At 36.1% G+C, this 21,078-nt stretch overlaps 1 protein-coding gene across 3 annotated transcripts in view; it reads left to right on the top strand.

Moving 5' to 3' along the window:
* The window catches only part of LOC123524766 (uncharacterized), a 108,820-nt gene that overhangs the window by 67,010 nt on the left and 20,732 nt on the right, over positions 1-21,078 (top strand). For all 3 annotated transcript variants that reach the window (XR_008370221.1, XM_053538493.1, XM_053538494.1), the window contains exons 9-16: positions 1,770-1,858; positions 2,964-3,267; positions 5,006-5,172; positions 7,229-7,400; positions 8,528-8,680; positions 10,337-10,501; positions 13,174-13,273; positions 18,541-18,592. Coding sequence is in view for 2 of the 3 variants with exons in the window: in XM_053538493.1 (XP_053394468.1) it covers positions 1,770-1,858; positions 2,964-3,267; positions 5,006-5,172; positions 7,229-7,400; positions 8,528-8,680; positions 10,337-10,501; positions 13,174-13,273; positions 18,541-18,592 (1,202 nt within the window). In the remaining variant the exon portion in view is untranslated. The remainder of the gene's footprint in view (positions 1-1,769; positions 1,859-2,963; positions 3,268-5,005; positions 5,173-7,228; positions 7,401-8,527; positions 8,681-10,336; positions 10,502-13,173; positions 13,274-18,540; positions 18,593-21,078) is intronic.

Genomic DNA, 21,078 nt, shown 5'->3' with positions numbered 1-21,078 from the left:
CAAATAATAGAAAAAACGACGTCATACTCAGTTCAAAACTGGGTCATGTGGGGACAGGTCATGGTCCTGTTGTTTTTAATCCCCCGCCGTGGCGGAGGGATTATAGGAATGGTCTGCGTCCGTCCTTCCGTCCGTCCGTCCTTCCGTCCTTCCGTCCGTCCTTCCATCCGTAACAAAATCGTGTCCGATCCATATCTCCTAAACCCCTTGAAGGATTTTCATGAAACTTGGGTCAAATGATCACCTCATCAAGACGATGTGCAGAACCCATGAGTCAGCCTTGTCGGTTCAAGGTCAAGGTCACAACTCAAGGTCAAAGGTTTGAGCCTGCCATTTTGTGTCCGCTCTATATCTCCTAAACCCCTTGAAGGAATTTTATAAAACTTGGGTCAAATGATCACCTTATCAAGACGATGTGCAGAACCCATGAGTCAGCCATGCCGGCTCAAGGTCAAGGTCACAACTAAAGGTCAAAGGTTTGAGCCTTCCATTTTGTGTCCGCTCTGTATCTCTTAAACCCCTTGAAGGAATTTTATAAAACTTGGGTCAAATGATCACCTCATCAAGGCGATGTGCAGAACCCATGAGTCAGTCATGCCGGCTCAAGGTCAAGGTCACAACTTAGGGTCAAAGGTTTGAGCCTTCCATTTTGTGTCCGCTCTATATCTCCTAAACCCCTTGAAGGATTTTCATCAAACTTGGGTCAAATGATTACCTCATCAAGATGATGTGTAGAACTCATGAGTCAGCCATGTCGTCTCAAGGTCAAGGTCACAACTGAAGGTCAAAGGTTTGAGCCTTCCATTTCGTGTCCTCTCTATATCTCCTAAACCCCTTGAAGGAATTTTATAAAACTTGGGTCAAATGATTACCTCATCAGAACGATGTGCAGAAATTATGAGTCAACCATGCCACCTCAAGGTCAAGGTCACAACTAAGGGTCGAAGGTTTGAGCCTTCCATTTGGTGTCCACTCTGTATCTCCTTAACCCCTTGAAGGACTTTCATCAAACTTGGGTCAAATGATCACCTCATCAAGAACTCATGAGTCAGCCATGTCAACTCAAGGTCAAGGTCACAACTGAAGGTCAAAGGTTTCAGCTCTGTATCTCCTAAACCCCTTGAAGGATTTTCATGAAACTTTGGTCAAATGATCACCTCATCAAGACGTTGTGCAGAATTCATGAGTCAGCCATGTCAGTTCAAGGTCAAGGTCACAGCTAAAATCAAAGGTTTTACCCTTTCACTATCCATAGCAGTGGCGGGGGATTTAGCTGTCATTCAGACTGCCTTGTTCCAAATGGTTCTACTTTGAACATTTTTAGGAGCAACCAGAGCTAAAAAAGGCAGGGGAAAAAACTTTTCATTAACTGCTTATTGGATCTTTATCAAACTTGGTACATTGTATCATTATGAGGTTCTCTGTCAGAACTGTTAAAATGGTTCTGCTTGGCTCCTCTCTCAAGTTCCTTTGAAGTGTTTTTTTTATAGATTTTGTGATTTTGGCACCTCTTAAGTTAGAGCTTCAAAAGGAAAACCTTTAAACAACTTTTTCTCATCAATTCTCTCAAGTGTATGCACATGGTTCTGTTTGACTTACTCTTTTATTCCACAGTCCTGTCATATTTCAGGATGATTTCGTTCACTTTATATATTGCATTGAATGATACAGTGTGTCAGTGTGGCAGACATTTAAGGTCAAAGGTCAAAGTCAGGTTAGCATCTTTCATGCCATCATGGTCCTCTTATTAGTTTTTCTTGTATTTTCAGTATCAGAGCATTCAGTATCCATGGCAACTGGATCTTACTTGATGTTAGACTGTGGACAGCATGTAATGTGCCCTATAATATACTGGAAGGTAAGAATCTAAAATTTGGTAAGTACTGTAAACAGTGAAATTGTTATCATTGAAAGACTCACTGGTGCAGGATTTTGTGTTTTGAGTCAGAGTTTTTCCCAAATGTACAAATGAAGTTCCAGTCTAGTTTTAGCTTGACTATTCAAAGAACAAGGAGGGCAGTTACAACCATACTGGCTTTGCTGTCAACATCAGCATCAGACGTAAGCTTAACAGCTGCATTCATGTTGAAAGTTTTTATTGCAAGCTTCTTAGTTTCACTATAGAATATTTAACTTTAGTACTGACCCTAATGTTGGACTGATAATTAACACACATTCTTACTATAGTGATATGACATGCAATGCATAGGTCCCATAACTCTATTTTACTTTTTCTCCTAACTTGACCTGTCTCCATACACACCCATGGAGAACTTTTTATTTTACATTCCTCTTACTTACTTGCATGCAACATCCTTATAGTGTATGTCAGTATTCCTCTGTGACACTCTCCTCCTTGCCCTAACTTCATAGCCATGGCAAGCAAAAGAAAAAGAACTTCTTAACCCTTACCCTGCTAAATTTCTATAATGAACTTTTCCATCTTTCAATTCGGACAGTACCATTAACTGTTAAAAGGGGTGTTTACCAAAAATATACTGACTGAATGGCGAACAGTGCAGATCATGGTCAGACTGCACGGATGTGCAGACTGATCATGATCTACACTGGTCGCAAAGGTAGAATCAATCGTGTCCAGCATGATAAGGGTTAAATCTTGTCAAGAATCCAACTTTACGACTAAGTTTGTGTTGTGTGACTTAAAACCAAAAGAATATTAACAATATGAATGCTTAAAAGATCAGAATTAAGGTCTTTCATCTGCCACCTCTGATTCATGTTTTGAAGTTATTATTTGTTATGTTAAAGTCAGTACTGGTAAATAGTCAGGAAACACTTAACTTAGTTTAACTTACTGCCATATATTATGTGAATGAGATACTGTTAAATAATACTGTAAAACCGAACAAAAAAATCCCAACAACAATCAATAAAGAAGCCCTAGTTGCCATATTCCACAGTTTGGAAGTGGTGCGAGATTTTCCATGATAGCATTTTTTCAGAACCCAGCAAGGAAGTTTTGGAATGGACCTATCACAGGTTATAAAGTTATTGTTGAGGAGTTTGAACTCAGTGAGACTGTGGTGCTTGGACACATTAATAAAAGGCATATTGGAAACGAGCCGGCATATAGGCTGAAACGTGTAATAAAACCTTCCTCAGAGAATATAACCGGGATGTCAGTGTCTGGAGCATTGACAACCACCATGATGAGGAATGAAGATTACAGGGTTGAGATAATGTTGATCAACAGTGAGGGTGTGTCAGCCAGTAGCAGTGAATTACTGATTCCAAACTGGACCAAAGGTAGTACATTGTTGTTGTAAATCTTCCTATCAGTGCAGAAATTATTTATTTCCTTACCATGAAGTCATTAATATTCATGAGCAACAAACAACAGTTGATTTAATGGTTAAGTTGATCAGCAGTTATATCAAATTCCAATGAAACAGTTAGAAGAAATCATTCATATGTTTGAAAATAAAAAATCCATTTGATACTGTCATTTCTCCAGGAAACGGATTTTCCTCTATTTCGTCACTTTATTCGGCGGTCACCTCCCGTCCGCGGCCAGCGGCCACTGAAATTGCCTCCCGACCGCCGTATTTGACCCCTTTCAGCGGCCATGTTTCTTCCAAAACTAATTATTTTTAGGTGATAATCGCCGAAGATACCCAATTTTTGAGAAACACGTGATTGCTAAGTTTCGTTTGACTTCACCACAAGAACGACAAAATGACATGAGCTTCTCAATTAAAACTGATAACTAAAGGTGTGATCCCCTTTTAATGTTACGATCAAGTGGCCAGTAATTATCGGCAATTAGCGTGTCACCTCGTGTCAATTTTTGTTGTTCACAGTTTGATCTCGGTTAAAGATAATACTCGCTATCTAATTAGTAGCATTAAATTTGTGATTGTTTATATTTGTTTCATCAAAATACTATCAAATTTATACGAAATTTATTATGTTTGAACGAAATATAAACCACTCGATCTTTTGCGGAACATAACGGCAATCTTAGATTTTAGCGTTGACAGTAAGCGCGGAGAGTAGTTCCTTTACCAAAATGGCAAAAATTGAAAAACTTGTTTTGAAATTGGAAAATTGTCTGTAACAATTTTTGTTGCAAAAAAAAGATAACGCCGGAGTTTTAGATTGCTAAGAAGACAATTCGTATTGCGAAGCCAAATGCATGTCAACGTATCCTGGTAAAATAATACTAGAATAATACTAGAAAACCGAAAAAGAAATTGGTCTAAAGGCTAAACTGGTCAGAAGTCTGAAAAATACATATACTGGCTGCACCTCCGATCAGCGGTCACCTGGCTTAAGCGGCCAAATTGTCTGCTTCCCCTGGCTGGCTGCTTAAGACAGGTTAGACTGTATACAAATGAAAGATTTCCCAGTATGTACACCTGTAAAAGATAATCACTGTTGAAATTTGAATTCATAACTGACCTTGTTGGTTTATGGAAAAACTATTCTTAGTTTGCCTTTAAGAAGAAAAAGTAGAGCTATTGCACTCACCCCGGCATCGGCTTCGCTGTTGGTTAAAGTTTTTGATAAAGTCAAATATCTCTGTTGCTATCAAAGCTTTTGACTTGAAACTTAAAATAGTTATTGACTATCAAAGACTACACCAGGAGGAAGAATCCCCATAACTCTGATTGAATTTTGACAGAGTTATGACCTTTTTTTAACTTAGAATCTTTTGGTTAAAGTGTTATAAAGTTTTTACTGGCCAAGCTCTAGTTCAGAGTCAAGCATATGGTTATGGACTCTTAATGACACTCCACAATTTCTGTGTGATGATGTGTTCTTGTTAGGCAAGTCGACATTCGGCAGACATGAAGTAGCTGAGTAACCCCATAATTTATACGCTTAAACCGGAAAATGCCAAAATCACGTACTAGGGAGAATTGTTGATTGTCATTATGGTGCCACTATCGTCACAAAAAAGTAATAATTAAAATATATAGAGTTTAAAGGTAAAGTGTGTTATTAGAACTCGAAAATTAAAAAAGCTGACTTATTATTGCAGGTCAAATGCTTAAACCTGTGTGGATATCAGTGGAGATGGATGATTCATCAGTGTACATCTCCTGGTATATAGATCCCAAGTATTGTGCTGGAATTACTACTGTTTCATATTACTGGTGCTTATTGGATGCTGATAAACCCTTTAACAGTACTTTTGTTTCTTGCAAAGTGAGTATTTATTGTAACAATTTTTATGTGAGAAATCATCAGTTTTTTTCCTTATGTAAGTGGTACCGAATATCAGACCCATTCACAATTGCAAACGGTCTTTCACAATTTTCAGATTGGGTCGGCTAGACCCATTCACAATTGGTGTGAAAACCACTCAAAGTAGTAGAAAAAGGTATAAAAAAAACATTATTTCATGGAGGCTGCCATGTTTGCAATGCCTGCTGGTAGTAATCTTACTGTGCATTTGCATTGGGAAACACTGTTACTAAGATTAGAGTATGATGTAATGGGGTACCCAAGAGGGCGAAATTTTCCACCACTTGCGAGATATGGACGCTCGCCAAATAGGGCTAAAATCGATCCGCCTATTGCACAGTAAGAGTTGAAGAAGTTTGTTATCGACTTTTGCGAGGAAATCAAGATTTGTTAAGTTTATCACCCTATATTATCTACCCTTGAAGTTTAATTCCTAGTGCGTTTGGGTACGAAACGTTAATTCATAGTGCGTTTGGGTACGAAACGTTAATTCATAGTGCGTTTTAGGTATGAATCATTTAAATGTTGTTCTCATTTGTTTTGGAATCAATTATGAATGTAAGTTTTAGTTACCAATCTTTTTACACCCATTTATTCATATTCAATCATTAAACATTTTGATTCACAAAGTATTAAAAAAATTCACAATTAAGGGGAAATTTTTTTACAATTTTGAGAAAAACAACACTAATTTTCACAATTTTTCTGGTACCTGACCCATTCACAGATTTTTTTAAAAAATCACTGGAAATAGTGTTTGCTATTGCTCAGAATTTCTGGTTTTACATTGATGTTCTTCTGTTAAGGTTAGTGTTAATCTTTACACAGATTAGAAGGGGCAGCATGTGTTGATGTCGATCTGAATACAGCCAAGAGCTTGCTAGTCTTAGTTTAATGTCAATCTATACACAGGGAACAAGAGCTTGCTAGTCTTAGTTTAATGTCAGTCTATACACAGGGAACAAGAGCTTGCTAGTCTTAGTTTAATGTCAGTCTGTACACAGGGAACAAGAGCTTGCTAGTCTTAGTTTAATGTCAGTCTATACACAAGCAACAAAAACTAGCGTTTGGTTTCTAGTCATGCCCATCTAACACTATACAAAAGTTAATGTTGGCTTAATGGTTTTCTATAGACAGGCAACAAGAGCTATTCTTTTGTTAATGTACATCTATACACAGGCAACAGGAGCTAGTCATTGGTTAATGTTTATCTATAAATGGGCAACAAAATCTCATGTTTGGTTAATGTTTGTCAATATATAAGCAAAACAACTACTCTTGGGTGAATGTCCATGGATGTATAGACAGGCAACAAGATGGTAGTTTTTGATTAATTTCCATCTTTACTGAGGCAACTAGGTCTAATGTTGGGTTAATGTTCATCTGTTCACAGGCAACAAAAGCTAGTCTTTTGTTAATGTCAGCCTATACACAGGCAACAAAAGTTAGTGTTTTGGGTTAATGTCCATCTATACACATACATAATATGTTAATGATTGGTTAATGTTCTTCTGTACACAGGCAATAAGAACTATTGATGGATTAATGTCCATCTATTCACATGCAAGGAGAGGTAGTGTTGAATTAATGTCTGTCCTTACACAGGCAACAAAAGCTAGTGTTGAATTAATGTCTGTCCTTACACAGGCAACAAAAGCTAGTGTTATGTTGATGTCTGTTTTTACACAGGCAACAAAAGTTAGTGTTGGGTTGATGTCTGTTTTTACACAAAAAGAAAGAGCTAATGTTTAGAGTGTATGTCCATTTGTGTGCAGGAAAAAATCCTGAGTGATGTCCATATTAACACAAGCAAGCAGAGGAAAAAATTTTGGTTGTTTGTATTTACGCAAGCAAGAAGACCTAGTGTTGGACTGATGTGAAGTCTGGCTTAAACCCACTGCTTTCACTGGTGATAGGCAAGTTTTCTATTTGCTTGTGCAGCAGCAACAACAACAGAATCTGTGTATTTTTTTGGATCTAGAGGTTTTCTGTTTCTCAGAATATCTTTTTCTTACAGGAGAACTTTGACTGGTTAACGTTCAACATTACAAATGGTTGTGGAAATGAGACTGCTCACAAGATAGGGAAATCACATGACTACTCTGATGTAAAATATGCTGTTTCAGTAGAGACTGATGGAGTCAGTGGTGGACTGATGTGGGAAAAATTTCGCTTCAATAAACAAGATGGTATAGAATTATTTACCTCCACTGTTAAATGCTTTCTCTTTTTTGAGTTAATTGTTTCTTTAATTTTGCTTTAAAATGCTACAAATTTAAGTAATAATTTAAGTGGCATTATGCGCATCTTACTGCACATAGTGTGTTTTTGGTGAAGGTTTTATAAAAGCAATGCATTTAAATGTGTTAAATTAATGATAATGCCGCACAAGTATTTGAAGTCGATGCTTTAGAAATAAAGATATCGGACTATAAAATAAAAGTTCTTTTCTTCAATCTTCTATCCAGTGATCTCTCTCGCCTATAGGTAGAGATTTTTGAAGTTGAAAGGAAGCAACTTCTGCGTGCATTTTGACTTTTCTTTAAAGGACTGCCCCACTCAAAATAAGAAAAGTCATATTTGCAAAGTCATTATTTCGTACTGGTAACAGGAAGACTTTCAAAAATTGGTATATTGGGTTAAAAGCTATAATTTCCTCCACCCTTTTTACACACACATCTATTTCAGCTGGATTTTTACTTGAAAAATGCTCATAGTTTCACTTTAAAAGAATTATACAGGTTGCATTGCCTTGAACAAAATTTTAATCACTATCTCATTGATGATCTCTTATTACTGGCATTGTTCAGAAAGTTAGGAATATGTGAAGCCATTGTTGAACCAGATTTGAAAGCTATATAGATTTAATAAGGGCTTCAGAGTAGTTCTGCAATGTTCATTATTTTTTTCTACAATGTAAAATTTGATTAAACTGTTATTTTTCAGAATATATGGATATGCTAAGAAAATTCCACTAATGAAAAAAATAGGGTTGTGTGTTTTATTTTTATGTAAGACTGGTTTGAAAAATATGTACCTTAAATAAATTTTCATAATGGTAGTCTTTGCGCAAATCAGAATATTGATGAAATTTTTGTGGACATAAAATTCTACAATATAGATTTTAATGAAATTTTTAAGGTTGGAAATTGACTTATTGTCTCTCTTTTGATTGAGTAAAATGTCTTGGTCTATTTACAAATTTTTGAAATATTTGCTTATGATTATAGAGACAGGTTTTACAGATAAAAGATATTATGCGATCATTTCTGGTGTTTCAAACATGCATATAAAAAATGTTGGTATTTGAAATTAGTTCCAGAGAAGCCGCTGTACAGTGTCAACTCTGAAGGTACTAGTTTGATCATTGAGATTCTATATGCGGTGTACTACAACAGTGAAGGTGGAAGACCCGAACAGTACTCAGTTGTATACAGTGAATGTCTGCAGGGGATGGGCTGTTATTCAGGTATGAAACTATGTTATACATGCAGTAAACCATTGATCACTTGATGTTTTTATTAAGGGGATGATTGAAATGTTCAAGTTATCCAGGGTTTGTTGTGATAGAAATAAAAGTGAGGAAAATGAATGATTTGGGATCACAGGAAAAGCTTGAGCATGGGTGCTCATGTCATTTGTGCTCAAGGGTGCAGTGTTTCACTGTAAATATTTTACAAGAAATTAGAATTTACTAATGTTTATAATACTGTCAAAAGAAATTAATTTTTGCTTAATATATCCATTATATTTGTACAATATAACTTCCAAGTGCTTTAATGACTTGAGATTTCGAAATTGTACAGTTTTAAGCTTTAAGTTTTGCAATTATATTTTGAACATTTTGACTGTACAGTGCGATGATAAGATAATAGCAGTGGTCAAAATTCTGCTCCAGTCAGATGTTGGAACGTCTGGTGAGACCGGCATTATGCTGGCTAAGGTTGTTTAAATTATGATTGAATACTTTATGTAAAAGGACATTTTTGTCGAACCCGCTTGCGGATGCGAAGACATAGTTGTCCAAATTACTGTTTGGTGCATGTGTCCAAACCAGATTTGTTTGTCCAGACCATAACTTTGACATGCATGGAGCAGTCTTGTTTATATTTGGCATGAATGTTAACCTTAGTGAGACAGAGTGTCCTGCGCAAACCCCAGCCCAGGTGTCTGTCTCATAGGTCAAGGTCACAGTTGGAGGTCAAAGGTCATGTCAGATCTTGTCCAGTCCATAACTCTGACATGCATTGAGGAATCTTGTTTATATTTGGCATGAATGTTAACCTCAGTGAGACGGAGTGTCTTGCGCATACCCCAGGTTCTTATCTCAAAAGTCAAGGACACAGTTTGAGGTCAAAAGTCATGTCAGATCTTATCCGGCCCATAACTTTGACATGCATTGAGGAATCTTGTTTATATTTTGCATGAATGTTTAACACAATGAGACTGACTATCTTAAAGGTCAAGGTCACAGTTATGGGTCAAAGGGCAGGCTTGACATGTTGCCCGTGGGCATCTAGTTTCTCTGTCCCTGGTTCATGTGGGGGAAATTGTCAGTAACATAGGTAGAGGGTAATACTTGTAAGGAATCCAAGAAGATTGGTTTGCTTAAATAAGTATTTATCACATTCAGTTTGTTAATACAGTCAAACCCATATTAAGCCACCAGCCTATAGGGAGTTTCAGGGTGGCTGCTTTAGACAAGTTGAATTTGGACAGAAAGTCAAATTGAAAAGTGAGCTGACTGACTGCTTAAGGCAAGTGGCTGCTTAAAATGGGTGGCCACTAATTGAGGTTCAACTGTATATTGCCATTTCACATTTAGAAAATCGGAGATGGATTAATATAAAGTTTTTTGTGTAAAAACGTATTTTTTGTTTCATACTTCCCATGTTATATTACAGCATTTTGTATATTAGTCTTGTACTAAAATGTAAAAATAAACACTGTTGAAATTAAATGCTGTTAAACCCAACAAAAGAAAATACGGTGTTTGATAGAAGCTTGCTTCAGCTTCCAAACCATTCATGTACACATTTGTTTCACGTTAGTAACATACTAATAATTGTAGAGAATTGTTGATCAGGACTAGGGAATGTACATAACCTTTCTTATTGTTTTCCAGGTGGAGGTGTTAAAAAGAAATTTATGGCAAACTTCACAAAGCCAGTTTACACGATTAATGACTTGAAGCCTGGTTCCCAATACAGCGTTTATGTAACATCTGAGAATAGATTTGGAAAAAGCGTAGATGGTGAACTGATAATTAGAAATATATCTAAAGTTACAGGTACAAGATAATTATAGCTTTAAGGTAGTGGGGATGAAAGTTGGTGTTTTTCGTTTTATTACACTTCCTCTGTATGAGATTTCCGCATTCTTTGGCTGTTTTGGAAAAGCAATGAAGGATGCCGAAATAGCTTACAATGATTCGTAATCTCACTGAAATTACCGATTGTCATTATGGGTTTACTATGTAAAAGAAATTGCATTATGGCACATATATTAGATATGTAAACCTTTGTGTAAAAAAATGAGAGTTTGTAAAAAGTACCAAATGCCATATGAGCCGCACCATGGGAAAACCAGCATAGTGCGTTTGCGACCAGCATGGATTAAGACCAGCCTGTGCATCTGCGCAGTCTGGTCAGGATCCATGCTGTTCACTTTCAAAGCTTATTGCAATTTAGAGAAACCATAAGACCAAAAAAAAAAAAGGTCTGTTTCTGGTCTCCTTCAAAAAAAAAAAAAAAAAAGGAGGGTAGGTAGGTAGGAATTTTTTTTTTTAGTTGTTGCTGTCGTTATAGCAAAAATGTTAGGCACTGAAGTAAGATTTGACTATCTTTTATATTAGAAATAGATTAATATTGCAAACATGTATTTTAAAATACAAAAATATAAACAGAACACTAAGTCAAACTCATTATTTAGTGCATGTACTTGTATACCTGTAATATTTTGAAATAAAAGCAGAATTATATCTCTATATGATTTGAAAGAAGTTCATCTCTGTGTTGTCAGATTCTCATGTGTACAATGTATGTAGTTTTGTGATACTCTGAAATAAAAAGGCTTTAAATCTCAAAATGATTTCGCAAGAAGTGCATCTCAGTGTTGTCAAAAAATCATACATTGTATGTATGTGATGCTTAATAACATGCCCAAATTTTGTCAGGCGTAATAACTTTGCTCTATTAAACTGTATGCAATCACAAACAAATATCAGGTGCACAAATTCACACACTGAATTAATAACATTGCTGGTTTAGTTTCAAATGCATTTGGAGTTCATTTCACCCAGACACATGGAAACAATTAAGAAAATATTCATGTAGTATAGCAATAGCTACACTGCCTCTGTGGTCGAGCGGTTAAAGTCGCCAACTGTAAATCAATATTACCTCTCTGTCAAATTGAGTCATGAGTTGGAGTCCTGCTACCGACAACGTCTCTATGTGAGAGAGTTTGCAATTCTTACAGGTGATTACAATCTAGTACTGGTCCTTCCCAGGAACTTTGGTTTTAATATGTAATGTGCTCCCCCTTAGTGTAACTTAAAGGCAAAACAAGCACAAAAAAATACATTTCCACTTAACCAATTACATGTATTAGTACCAACACACATTTACATTTGTATTATAAATGATTTAATAATAATACCGGTAGATATTGCGAACATCATTAACTATTATTATATCATATTTGATACATGATGTGCACAAAACACGTCTAGTTCTATAACTTCTGTCTGACAGATACAATTTCTCAATTTGCCTTTCCAAATGGTCTCATAACAACTGGATTTTTGCCAGTACTTCTACAGTTATCACAACATGGTAAAACTGTCTTGTATTTTTTCTTTAGTTTTTGGTCAGCAATACAATCTTCTCCACTGCAGAAACAACACAAATCCTTTCTTCCCAAGTCGCTTCCACGACAGCTCAGTTGGTGTGTCACATGACAGATTATGTCTGCACATACAAGTTTTGAATAATGAAATTGATGGAGGCAGTATTGGACCACCACAGCTGTATATGTATTCGCTCAAGGCAATTGCTAAAGACACCTTTTGTCTTTCAGACAATTTGTGTTTTTTGTAGATGATTCTTGGTTTACAACATTCTGTACAGTTTATGACAGCACGTGAATTCTGAATAGTACATAAATTGGGTTCTGTCATTGGCATTTGTGTATCTTCGTCCTCAAGGTCTGGTACTTCCTTGACGACATCCAGCTTCTGTGCTGGCTTCTTCGCAGGCTTGTGTTGTTGCTTCTGTATCAAGGACGGTCTCTTGTCGACAGTCATCTCACTCCCTGTTTCAATATAAGAAAATGACAACTTTTATACAGAAGTCTGCATTTAAGACTTATTTTAAATATTAAATGCAAACATATATTAAACAAAATATTTGACCTTTTGAAACAGGCTCTGTATGTATAACTAACAGCATGGATCCTGACCAGACTGCGCAGATGCGCAGGCTGGTCTGGATCCATCCTGGTCGCAAACGCACTATGTTGGTTTTCTCATGGTGCAGCTCATATTGGATTGAAACTTTACTCAACCTTCCTAGTCATCAAACATACTGAAATAACCAAGTTAGATAACTATTGGTTAAATTTATTTCAAATTAAGGCCCATTTTACATTAAGAAAACTTGGTTAAGTTTTTCATGCAAGTAACTGTCAAACTGTTTCTCAGTAACAACTATATGTATTGGATAGAAATAAGTGTGTCTCAGTCATCAGGCCTACTGACATAACCAAGTTAGGTAACTCCTGGATGATTTTAATTCAAAATATGGCTGGTTTCAACTTAAAAATGGTAGAAGTTTGGCATTTGTTGTCATTGGCATTCTCAGTTTTAATAAAGCTCATGTTCTGTATTATCACAATGAATTAATTATCAGATTTTCCTCAACTATAGACAGAAAAGTTTACATATTTTTGTTTTGCTTTCAGGGCTTCCAAATGCTGGTGATTCCTCCAACCTTGCAGTAGTTTTGGGATCAGTTTTTGGATCACTTTTTCTGATAGTTATTGTTGGTGTGTTGATAATTCTGTAAGTATATACTGTATTACCCTAACATTAGGGGGAAATAAAATTTGTAGTACTTTGTAGATGTTATAGTTAAGAAACTATGTTCAAATTTGTGTATTTTATGTCAGTCTTTTATATCTCTTTGTTAACCCGTACCCTGCTAAATTTCTATAATGAACTTGTTCATCTTTCAATTTGGACAGTACCATTGACTGTTAAAAGGGGTGCTTATCAAAAATATACTGACTGAATGGGGAACAGTGCAGATCTTGATCAGACTGCACATCAGTGCAGGCTGATCAAGATCTACTCTGGTCACAAAGGCAGAATCAACCGTGACCAGCATGATAAGAGTTAAGTAAAGAGGTGATGTTTTTAGCCCACCATCATCAGATGGTGGGCTATTCAAATCACTCTGGGTCCGTCGTCCGTCCTTCCGTCCGTTAACAATTTCTCGTTATCGCATCTCCTCAGAAACTACCAGGGGGATTTTGACCAAACTTTGTCAGAATGATGTATTGGTACCCTAGTTGTGTCCCCCTGAAAATCAGACTGGTTCAACAATTTTTTAGTGAGTTATGGCCCTTTGTTAACCAGGTTTTCAACGAAAACCTGAGTTATTAGATTGGGGTAGATGTCGGTCGGGCGGGCGGGCGGCGGCGGTGGCGGCGGCGGCGTCAAACTGGTGTTTCCGGTCAATAACTTTTGTTTCGGTAAAGATATTTAAATAAAACTTGGTATGTATGTAGCTTATATCAAGACAAAGGCTGGGATTGATTTTGGGGTTTCTGGGGTCAAGGTCAAGGTCACTGTTACTTTAAATAGAAAAAGGGTTTCCGGTCAATAACTTTTGTTTCGGTAAAGATATTTGAATAAAACTTGGTATGTATGTAGCTTATATCAAGACAAAGGCTGGGATTGATTTTGGGGTTTCTGGGGTCAAGGTCAAGGTCACTGTTACTTAAAATAGAAAAAGGGTTTCCGGTCAATAACTTAACTTAGGAATGAGCTATCGTGATGAAACTTGGTGTATAGAAAACTTATATAAAGTTGTAGCTTGGGATTGATTTTGGGGTTTCTGAGTTCAAGGTCAAGGTCATTGTTACTAAAAATAGGGTTAGGGTTAGGGTTAGCATATCTTCTACATGCATGGAGGGATTTTGATGAAAGTTGGCACAATTGTTCACCATCATGAGACGGAGTGTCATGCGCAAGAACCAGGTCCCTAGGTCTAAGGTCAAGGTCACACTTAGAGGTCAAAGGATAGACGGAGTGTCATGCGCAAGAACCAGGTCCCTAGGTCTAAGGTCAAGGTCACACTTAGAGGTCAAAGGATACAAGAATGAAAACTTTGTCCGGAGCATATCTTCTTCATGCATAGAGGGATTTTGATGTAACTTGGCATAATTATACACCATCATGAGACGAAGTGTCTTGCGCAGTTCCCTTCTTTAGAATTACTTCCCTTTGTTGTTACTATAAATAGCTTATATTGTAACTTTTTCATTACTAGACGTAGGGAAAAATCGAGACCACTTTTCTGTAGTACAACATGCATGTTACATCCAATTTTGAGGTGTATTTTGACCAATCTCTACCTGGTAAGGATTTCTGTGTGGACTTAAAAAAAAAATTGTATTTTTTTTTTTTTTTTTTTTTTTTTTTTTTTTTTAAGATTAACTTCCCTTAGTTGTTACTATAAATAACTTATATTGTAACTTTTTTTATAATTGACTGTAGGGAAAAACCAAGACCACTTTTCTGTGGTACAACATAGTTGTTACTTTCTAATTTTAGGTGTATTTTAAGGTATCTCTACCTGGTAAGGAGTTTTTTTGTGGACTTAGAAAAACAAAAGAATTACAATGATTACTAAACAACCACAAAATTAAAATTACATCTGCAAATACAGGTGCTAGAGTAAAGAAATTTGCTGTGATGGGCGTATATTGTGACATTCTGGCACTCTTGTTTATTCTTATGAAAAGTGTTGAAAACCTGGTTTCGTGGCATTGCTGCATTTCTTGTTTATTTTTATAATTTATATAGGGGAAAACTTTGAAAATCTTTTTGTCCAAAACCACAGAGCCTAGGGCTTTGATATTTGGTATGAAGCATCATCTAGTGGTCCTCTACCAAGATGATTCAAATTATTTCCCTGGGGTCTAATATGGCCCCGCCCCGGGGGTCACATGGTTTATATAGACTTATATAGGGAAAAACTTTGAAAAACCTCTTGTTCAAAACCACAGGGCCTAGGGCTTTGATATTTTGTATGTGACATCATCTAGTGGTCTTCTACTAAGATTGTTCAAATTATCCCCCTAGGGTCAAATATGGCCCCACCCTGGGGGTCACATGGTTTACATAGACTTACATAGGGAAAAACTTTGAAAATCTTCTTGTCCAAACCACAAAGCCTAGGGCTTTGGCATTTATAATGTAGCATCATCTTGTGGTTCTCTACCAAGTTTGTTCAAATTATCCCCCTAGGGTCAAATATGGCCCTTGCCCTGGGGGTCACATGGTTCATATAGACTTATAAAGGGGAAAGCTTTTAAAGTCTTCTTGTCAATAACCTACACCATTCAAATTTGGACCACATGTATGGTTTTGAGTGGCAAGATGAACCTTGACCTTGATTTTGACCTAGTGACCTACTTTCACATTTTTGAAGGTACATACTTCAAATTTGGACCACATGCATACTTCTGTGTTCCGAAATAAAATTTGACCTTGATTTTGACCTAGTGACCTACTTTCACATTTCTCGAGCTACAGCTTTCAAATGTGGACCACTTGCATAGTTTTGTGTACCGAAATGTACTTTGACCTTAAGATTGACCTAGTGACCTACTTTCACATTTCTGTAGCTATAGGCTTCAAATTTAGACCACATGCTTAGGATTGTGTACCGAAACAAACTTTGACCTTGACATTGACCTAGTGACCTACTTTCACATTTTTGAAGGTACAGGCTTTAAATTTGGACCACATGCATAGATTTGTGTTCTGAAGTGTAATTTGACCTTGATTTTGACCTAGTGACCTACTTTCACATTTCTCAAGCTACAGCCTTCAAACTTGGACCACTTGCATAGTTTTGTGTACTGAAATAAACTTTGACCTTAAGATTGACCTAGTGACCTACTTTCAAATTTCTCAAACTACAGCCTTCAAACTTGATGCACATGCATAGTTTTGTGTACAAAGAACTTTGTCCTTGAAATTGATTTAGTGACCTACTTTCACATTTCTCAAGCTACAGCTTTCGACTTTGGACCACATGCACAGTGTTGTGTACGGAAATGAAATTTGACCTTGAGCTAGTCAATAAGTCTTGAAATTTGGAACACTGAAAAATGGCACATTGGTGGGTGCCAAGATCACTCTGTGATCTCTTGTTAGTACTTTTATCTGTAGGTTAAGTAAATTCCTGTTCATGATAACTGGCCTCTATCCAACAAAATTTAATGCTTGCATGTTGTATAAAAATATGAGAAGATAGAACTAAAATACTTTCAACTTGACAAACAGACATTCAAATTTCTGGGGTGTGATATTTCCCTCTTTTAACTTTAAAATGCCTCCAGAGATATGTCAGATTTAGAAAGTGTTATAATTACCTTGTTATCCTAAAATGGAAAGCTGTTTATAGACATAAAAACACAGTGATACAGTGAGTTATAATCTGTTTACAGACATAAAAACACTGTGGTACTGTGAACTATAAGCTGTATATAGACATAAAAACACCAGGGTTTTTTCTTTCTGTTTTGGGAACATAGCCTATACCCCCAATGTTGGGAATTTTGATGCGTAAATGTTCCAAATTGGGAAATATTTAGTCCCATAGGATATAGTAAGGATGTGTTTAAGTACTTTCTGATACACTTGTTTCACATTGTACAACCTCTTTAAGCATACTGCCATTACAAAATTGTCCATAACTTGGTCAATGTTTGTGCAAATTTGATAAAAAAAAAATTCAGAATGAAGATTGGGAATTTTTGCACTCATTTTGGGAAAAATACATATTTTTTGGCATTGGGAATATAGCCCAATAACGGCTATAAAAGCGGCCGAAAAAAAACCCTGAACACAGTGATACTGTGAGTTATAAGCTGTTTATAGACATAAAAACACAGTGATACAGTGAGTTAGAAGCTGTTTCTAGACATAAAAACACAGTGGTACTGTGAACTATATGCTGTATATAGACATAAAAATGAAGTGATACTGTGAGCTATAGACTGTATATAGACATATAAACAAAGAGATACAGGGGGTTACAGGTTGTATTTAGCTATAAAAATTAAACAGTAAGGGTAGATTTTCTAGAAGCACAGAGCACAGCAAACACAGCCAGAGGCATATATATCGCAATGTAGGCCCACCACTAGCAGAAACTATAGTGGAAAGACATTGCCAAAAAATCCAGCAACAAGTACATTTTTGTCGAGCCTGCTTGCGGTGAGCACGACTTCGTTGTCACTTTTGGCGGGTCGGTGTATGTGCATGCGTCCGTTCGTGCATGCGTCCTTCCGATTTTGTCCGGACCATAACACTGACATGCATGGACCAATCTTGTTTATATTTGGCATGCATGTTTACCTCAATGAGAAGGCATGTCATGCGCAAACCCCATATTCCTATCTCAAAGGTCAAGGTCACAGTTGGAGGTCGAAGGTCAAATTGAAGTTTGTCTGGAGCATTTCTTCTTCATGCATGGTGAGATTTTGATGTAATTTGGCATGAATGTTCGCCATTATGAGACGGAGTGTCATGCCCAAGAACCAGGTCCCTAGGTCTAAGGTCAAGGTCACAATTGACAGCTGGCGGGCTCAACATTCTGCCCGTGGGCATACTTGTAATTATATTAAAGATAGAAAAAATTGGGGTAGGGTAGAGGAAAAGGTGGGGGTGTTTGGGAAAAAAGCAAGGGTAAATATTCAACATGGAAATGTATGCTCCAAAAATGCAACCTTAGTAACCGAGACAACAAACCACAGAAACGTAAGCATGGACATGCACAAAACCAACCAACACACACACACTTACACACTTGTGCATGTATAGACAAAGCAGACAAGTAGGACTAAACAAACAAACAAACAAATAAAGGAACACTGTCTTCCTCTCTGTAAAATATATCAAACATTTATCTATTGAATAAGGCAAAACAGTAAAAGAATGTTTTAAGAAAGAAGAAAATCAGCAGGTTTTTATCCTAATGAAATTTCAAGTTAGTATTGAATGCTTTGACTTTGTTCTGATTTAATTTTAAGGTGCAGAAAAAAACACAATCAGTGGACTGCCGGTGCCAAAATAGAAATACCAGTAAGTTTTTAGCTATACTTTAATTTTATTTTTTGAGTTTGATATTTTGTTGGTAGTGATCTGTCTATTAATCATATATAAGTTTGATGTCTTCTTGGAAGTGATTTAAAAGTAAATCATACTTGGTTTATACAGATCTAATTTTGAGGTTGCTGACTCACTGGTTCCTTATACCTATGAGTGTAAGTTCCTAGAAGGGATGTAGAATTCTGATTAAGCCGTGCAGGTCAGTGATTCTACACTGGTGCCTGAAATAATGCCCGCAAGGACAGTTGGAGTCTTTAGCTTGAATGCTTTTGTAAGAGGTTTGACTTTAATATTGGATCAAACAATTATATGTTACATTTAATTGGTTTATGCAGATGTGTGTATCAATCATTGAACATTGATTTTGTATGGTAAGTAACATTTGGTGTATACAGATCTATGATGTGTCATATTTGGTTTAAACAGATCTATGTGTCAGATTTGGTGTATACAGACCTCTGTGTCATATTTGGTTTAAACAGATCTATGTGTCAGATTTGGTGTATACAGACCTCTGTGTCATATTTGGTTTAAACAGATCTATGTGTCAAATTTGGTGTATACAAATCTATGTGTCATATTTGGTATAAACAGATCTATGTGTCAAATTTGGTGTATACAAATCTATGTGTCATATTTGGTATAAACAGATCTGTATGTCAAATTTGGTGTATACAGATCTATGTGTCATATTTGGTTTAAACAGATCTGTTTGTCATATTTGGTTTAAACAGATCTGTGTGTCATATTTGGTGTATACAGATCTTTGTGTCATATTTTGTTTAAACAGATCTATGTGTCAGTTTGGTGTATACAGATGTGTGTGTCATATTTTGTTTAAACAGATATATGTGTCAGATTTGGTGTATACAGATCTGTGTGTCATATTTGGTTTAAACAGATCTGTGTGTCATATTTGGTGTATACAGATCTGTGTGTCATATTTTGTTTAAACAGATCTATGTGTCAAATTTGGTGTATACAGATCTGTGTGTCATATTTAGTTTAAACAGGTCTGTGTGTCATATTTGGTGTATACAGATCTGTGCATCATATTTGGTTTAAACAGATGTGTGTGTCACATTTGGTTTAAACAGATGTGTGTCATATTTGGTTTAAACAGACCTGTGTGTCATATTTGCTGTATACAGATCTGTGTGTCTTATTTGGTTTAAACAGATCTATGTGTTATATTTGATTTAAACAGATCTGTGTGTCATATTTGGTGTATACAGATCTGTGTGTCTTATTTGGTTTAAACAGATCTATGTGTCAGATTTGGTGTATACAGATCTATGTGTCATATTTGGTTTAAACAGATCTGTGTGTCATATTTGGTTTAAACACACCTGTGTGTCATATTTGGTGTATACAGATCTGTGTGTCATATTTGGTTTAAACTGATCTGTGTGTCAAGTTTGGTGTATACAGATCTATGTGCCATATTTGGTTTAAACAGATCTGTGTGTCATATTTGGTTTAAACTGATCTGTGTGTCATATTTGGTGTATACATATCTGTGTGTCATATTTGGTTTAAACAGATCTATGTGTCAAATTTGATGTATACAGATCTGTGTCATATTTGGTTTAAACAGATCTATGTGTCAAATTTGGTGTATACAAATCTATGTGTCATATTTGGTATAAACAGATCTGTATGTCAAATTTGGTGTATACAGATCTATGTGTCATATTTGGTTTAAACAGATCTGTTTGTCATATTTGGTTTAAACAGATCTGTGTGTCATATTTGGTGTATACAGATCTGTGTGTCATATTTTGTTTAAACAGATCTATGTGTCAGTTTGGTGTATACAGATGTGTGTGTCATATTTTGTTTAAACAAATATATGTGCCAGATTTGGTGTATACAGATCTATGTGTCATATTTGGTTTAAACAGATCTGTGTGTCATATTTGGTGCATACAGATCTGTGTGTCATATTTGGTTTAAACAGATCTATGTGTCAGTTTGGTGTATACAGATGTGTGTGTCATATTTTGTTTAAACAGATCTATGTGTCAGATTTGGTGTATACAGATCTGTGTGTCATATTTGGTTTAAACAGATCTGTGTGTCATATTTTGTTTAAACAGATCTATGTGTCAAATTTGGTATATACAGATCTATGTGTCATATTTGGTATAAACAGATCTGTATGTCAAATTTGGTGTATACAGATCTATGTGTTATATTTGGTTTAAACAGATCTGTTTGTCATATTTGGTTTAAACAGATCTGTGTGTCATATTTGGTGTATACAGATCTGTGTGTCATATTTTGTTTAAACAGATCTATGTGTCAGTTTGGTCTATACAGATGTGTGTGTCATATTTTGTTGAAACAGATCTATGTGTCAAATTTGGTGTATACAGATCTGTGTGTCATATTTAGTTTAAACAGATCTGTGTGTCATATTTGGTGTATACAGATCTGTGCATCAAATTTGGTTTAAA

The sequence above is a fragment of the Mercenaria mercenaria genome, chromosome 3 (assembly GCF_021730395.1).
Source record: "Mercenaria mercenaria strain notata chromosome 3, MADL_Memer_1, whole genome shotgun sequence".
In the NCBI taxonomy this organism is placed as follows: domain Eukaryota; kingdom Metazoa; phylum Mollusca; class Bivalvia; order Venerida; family Veneridae; genus Mercenaria; species Mercenaria mercenaria.
The sequence above is the reverse complement of the archived record's forward strand: the minus strand, read 5'-3'. Positions and strand labels throughout refer to the sequence as shown.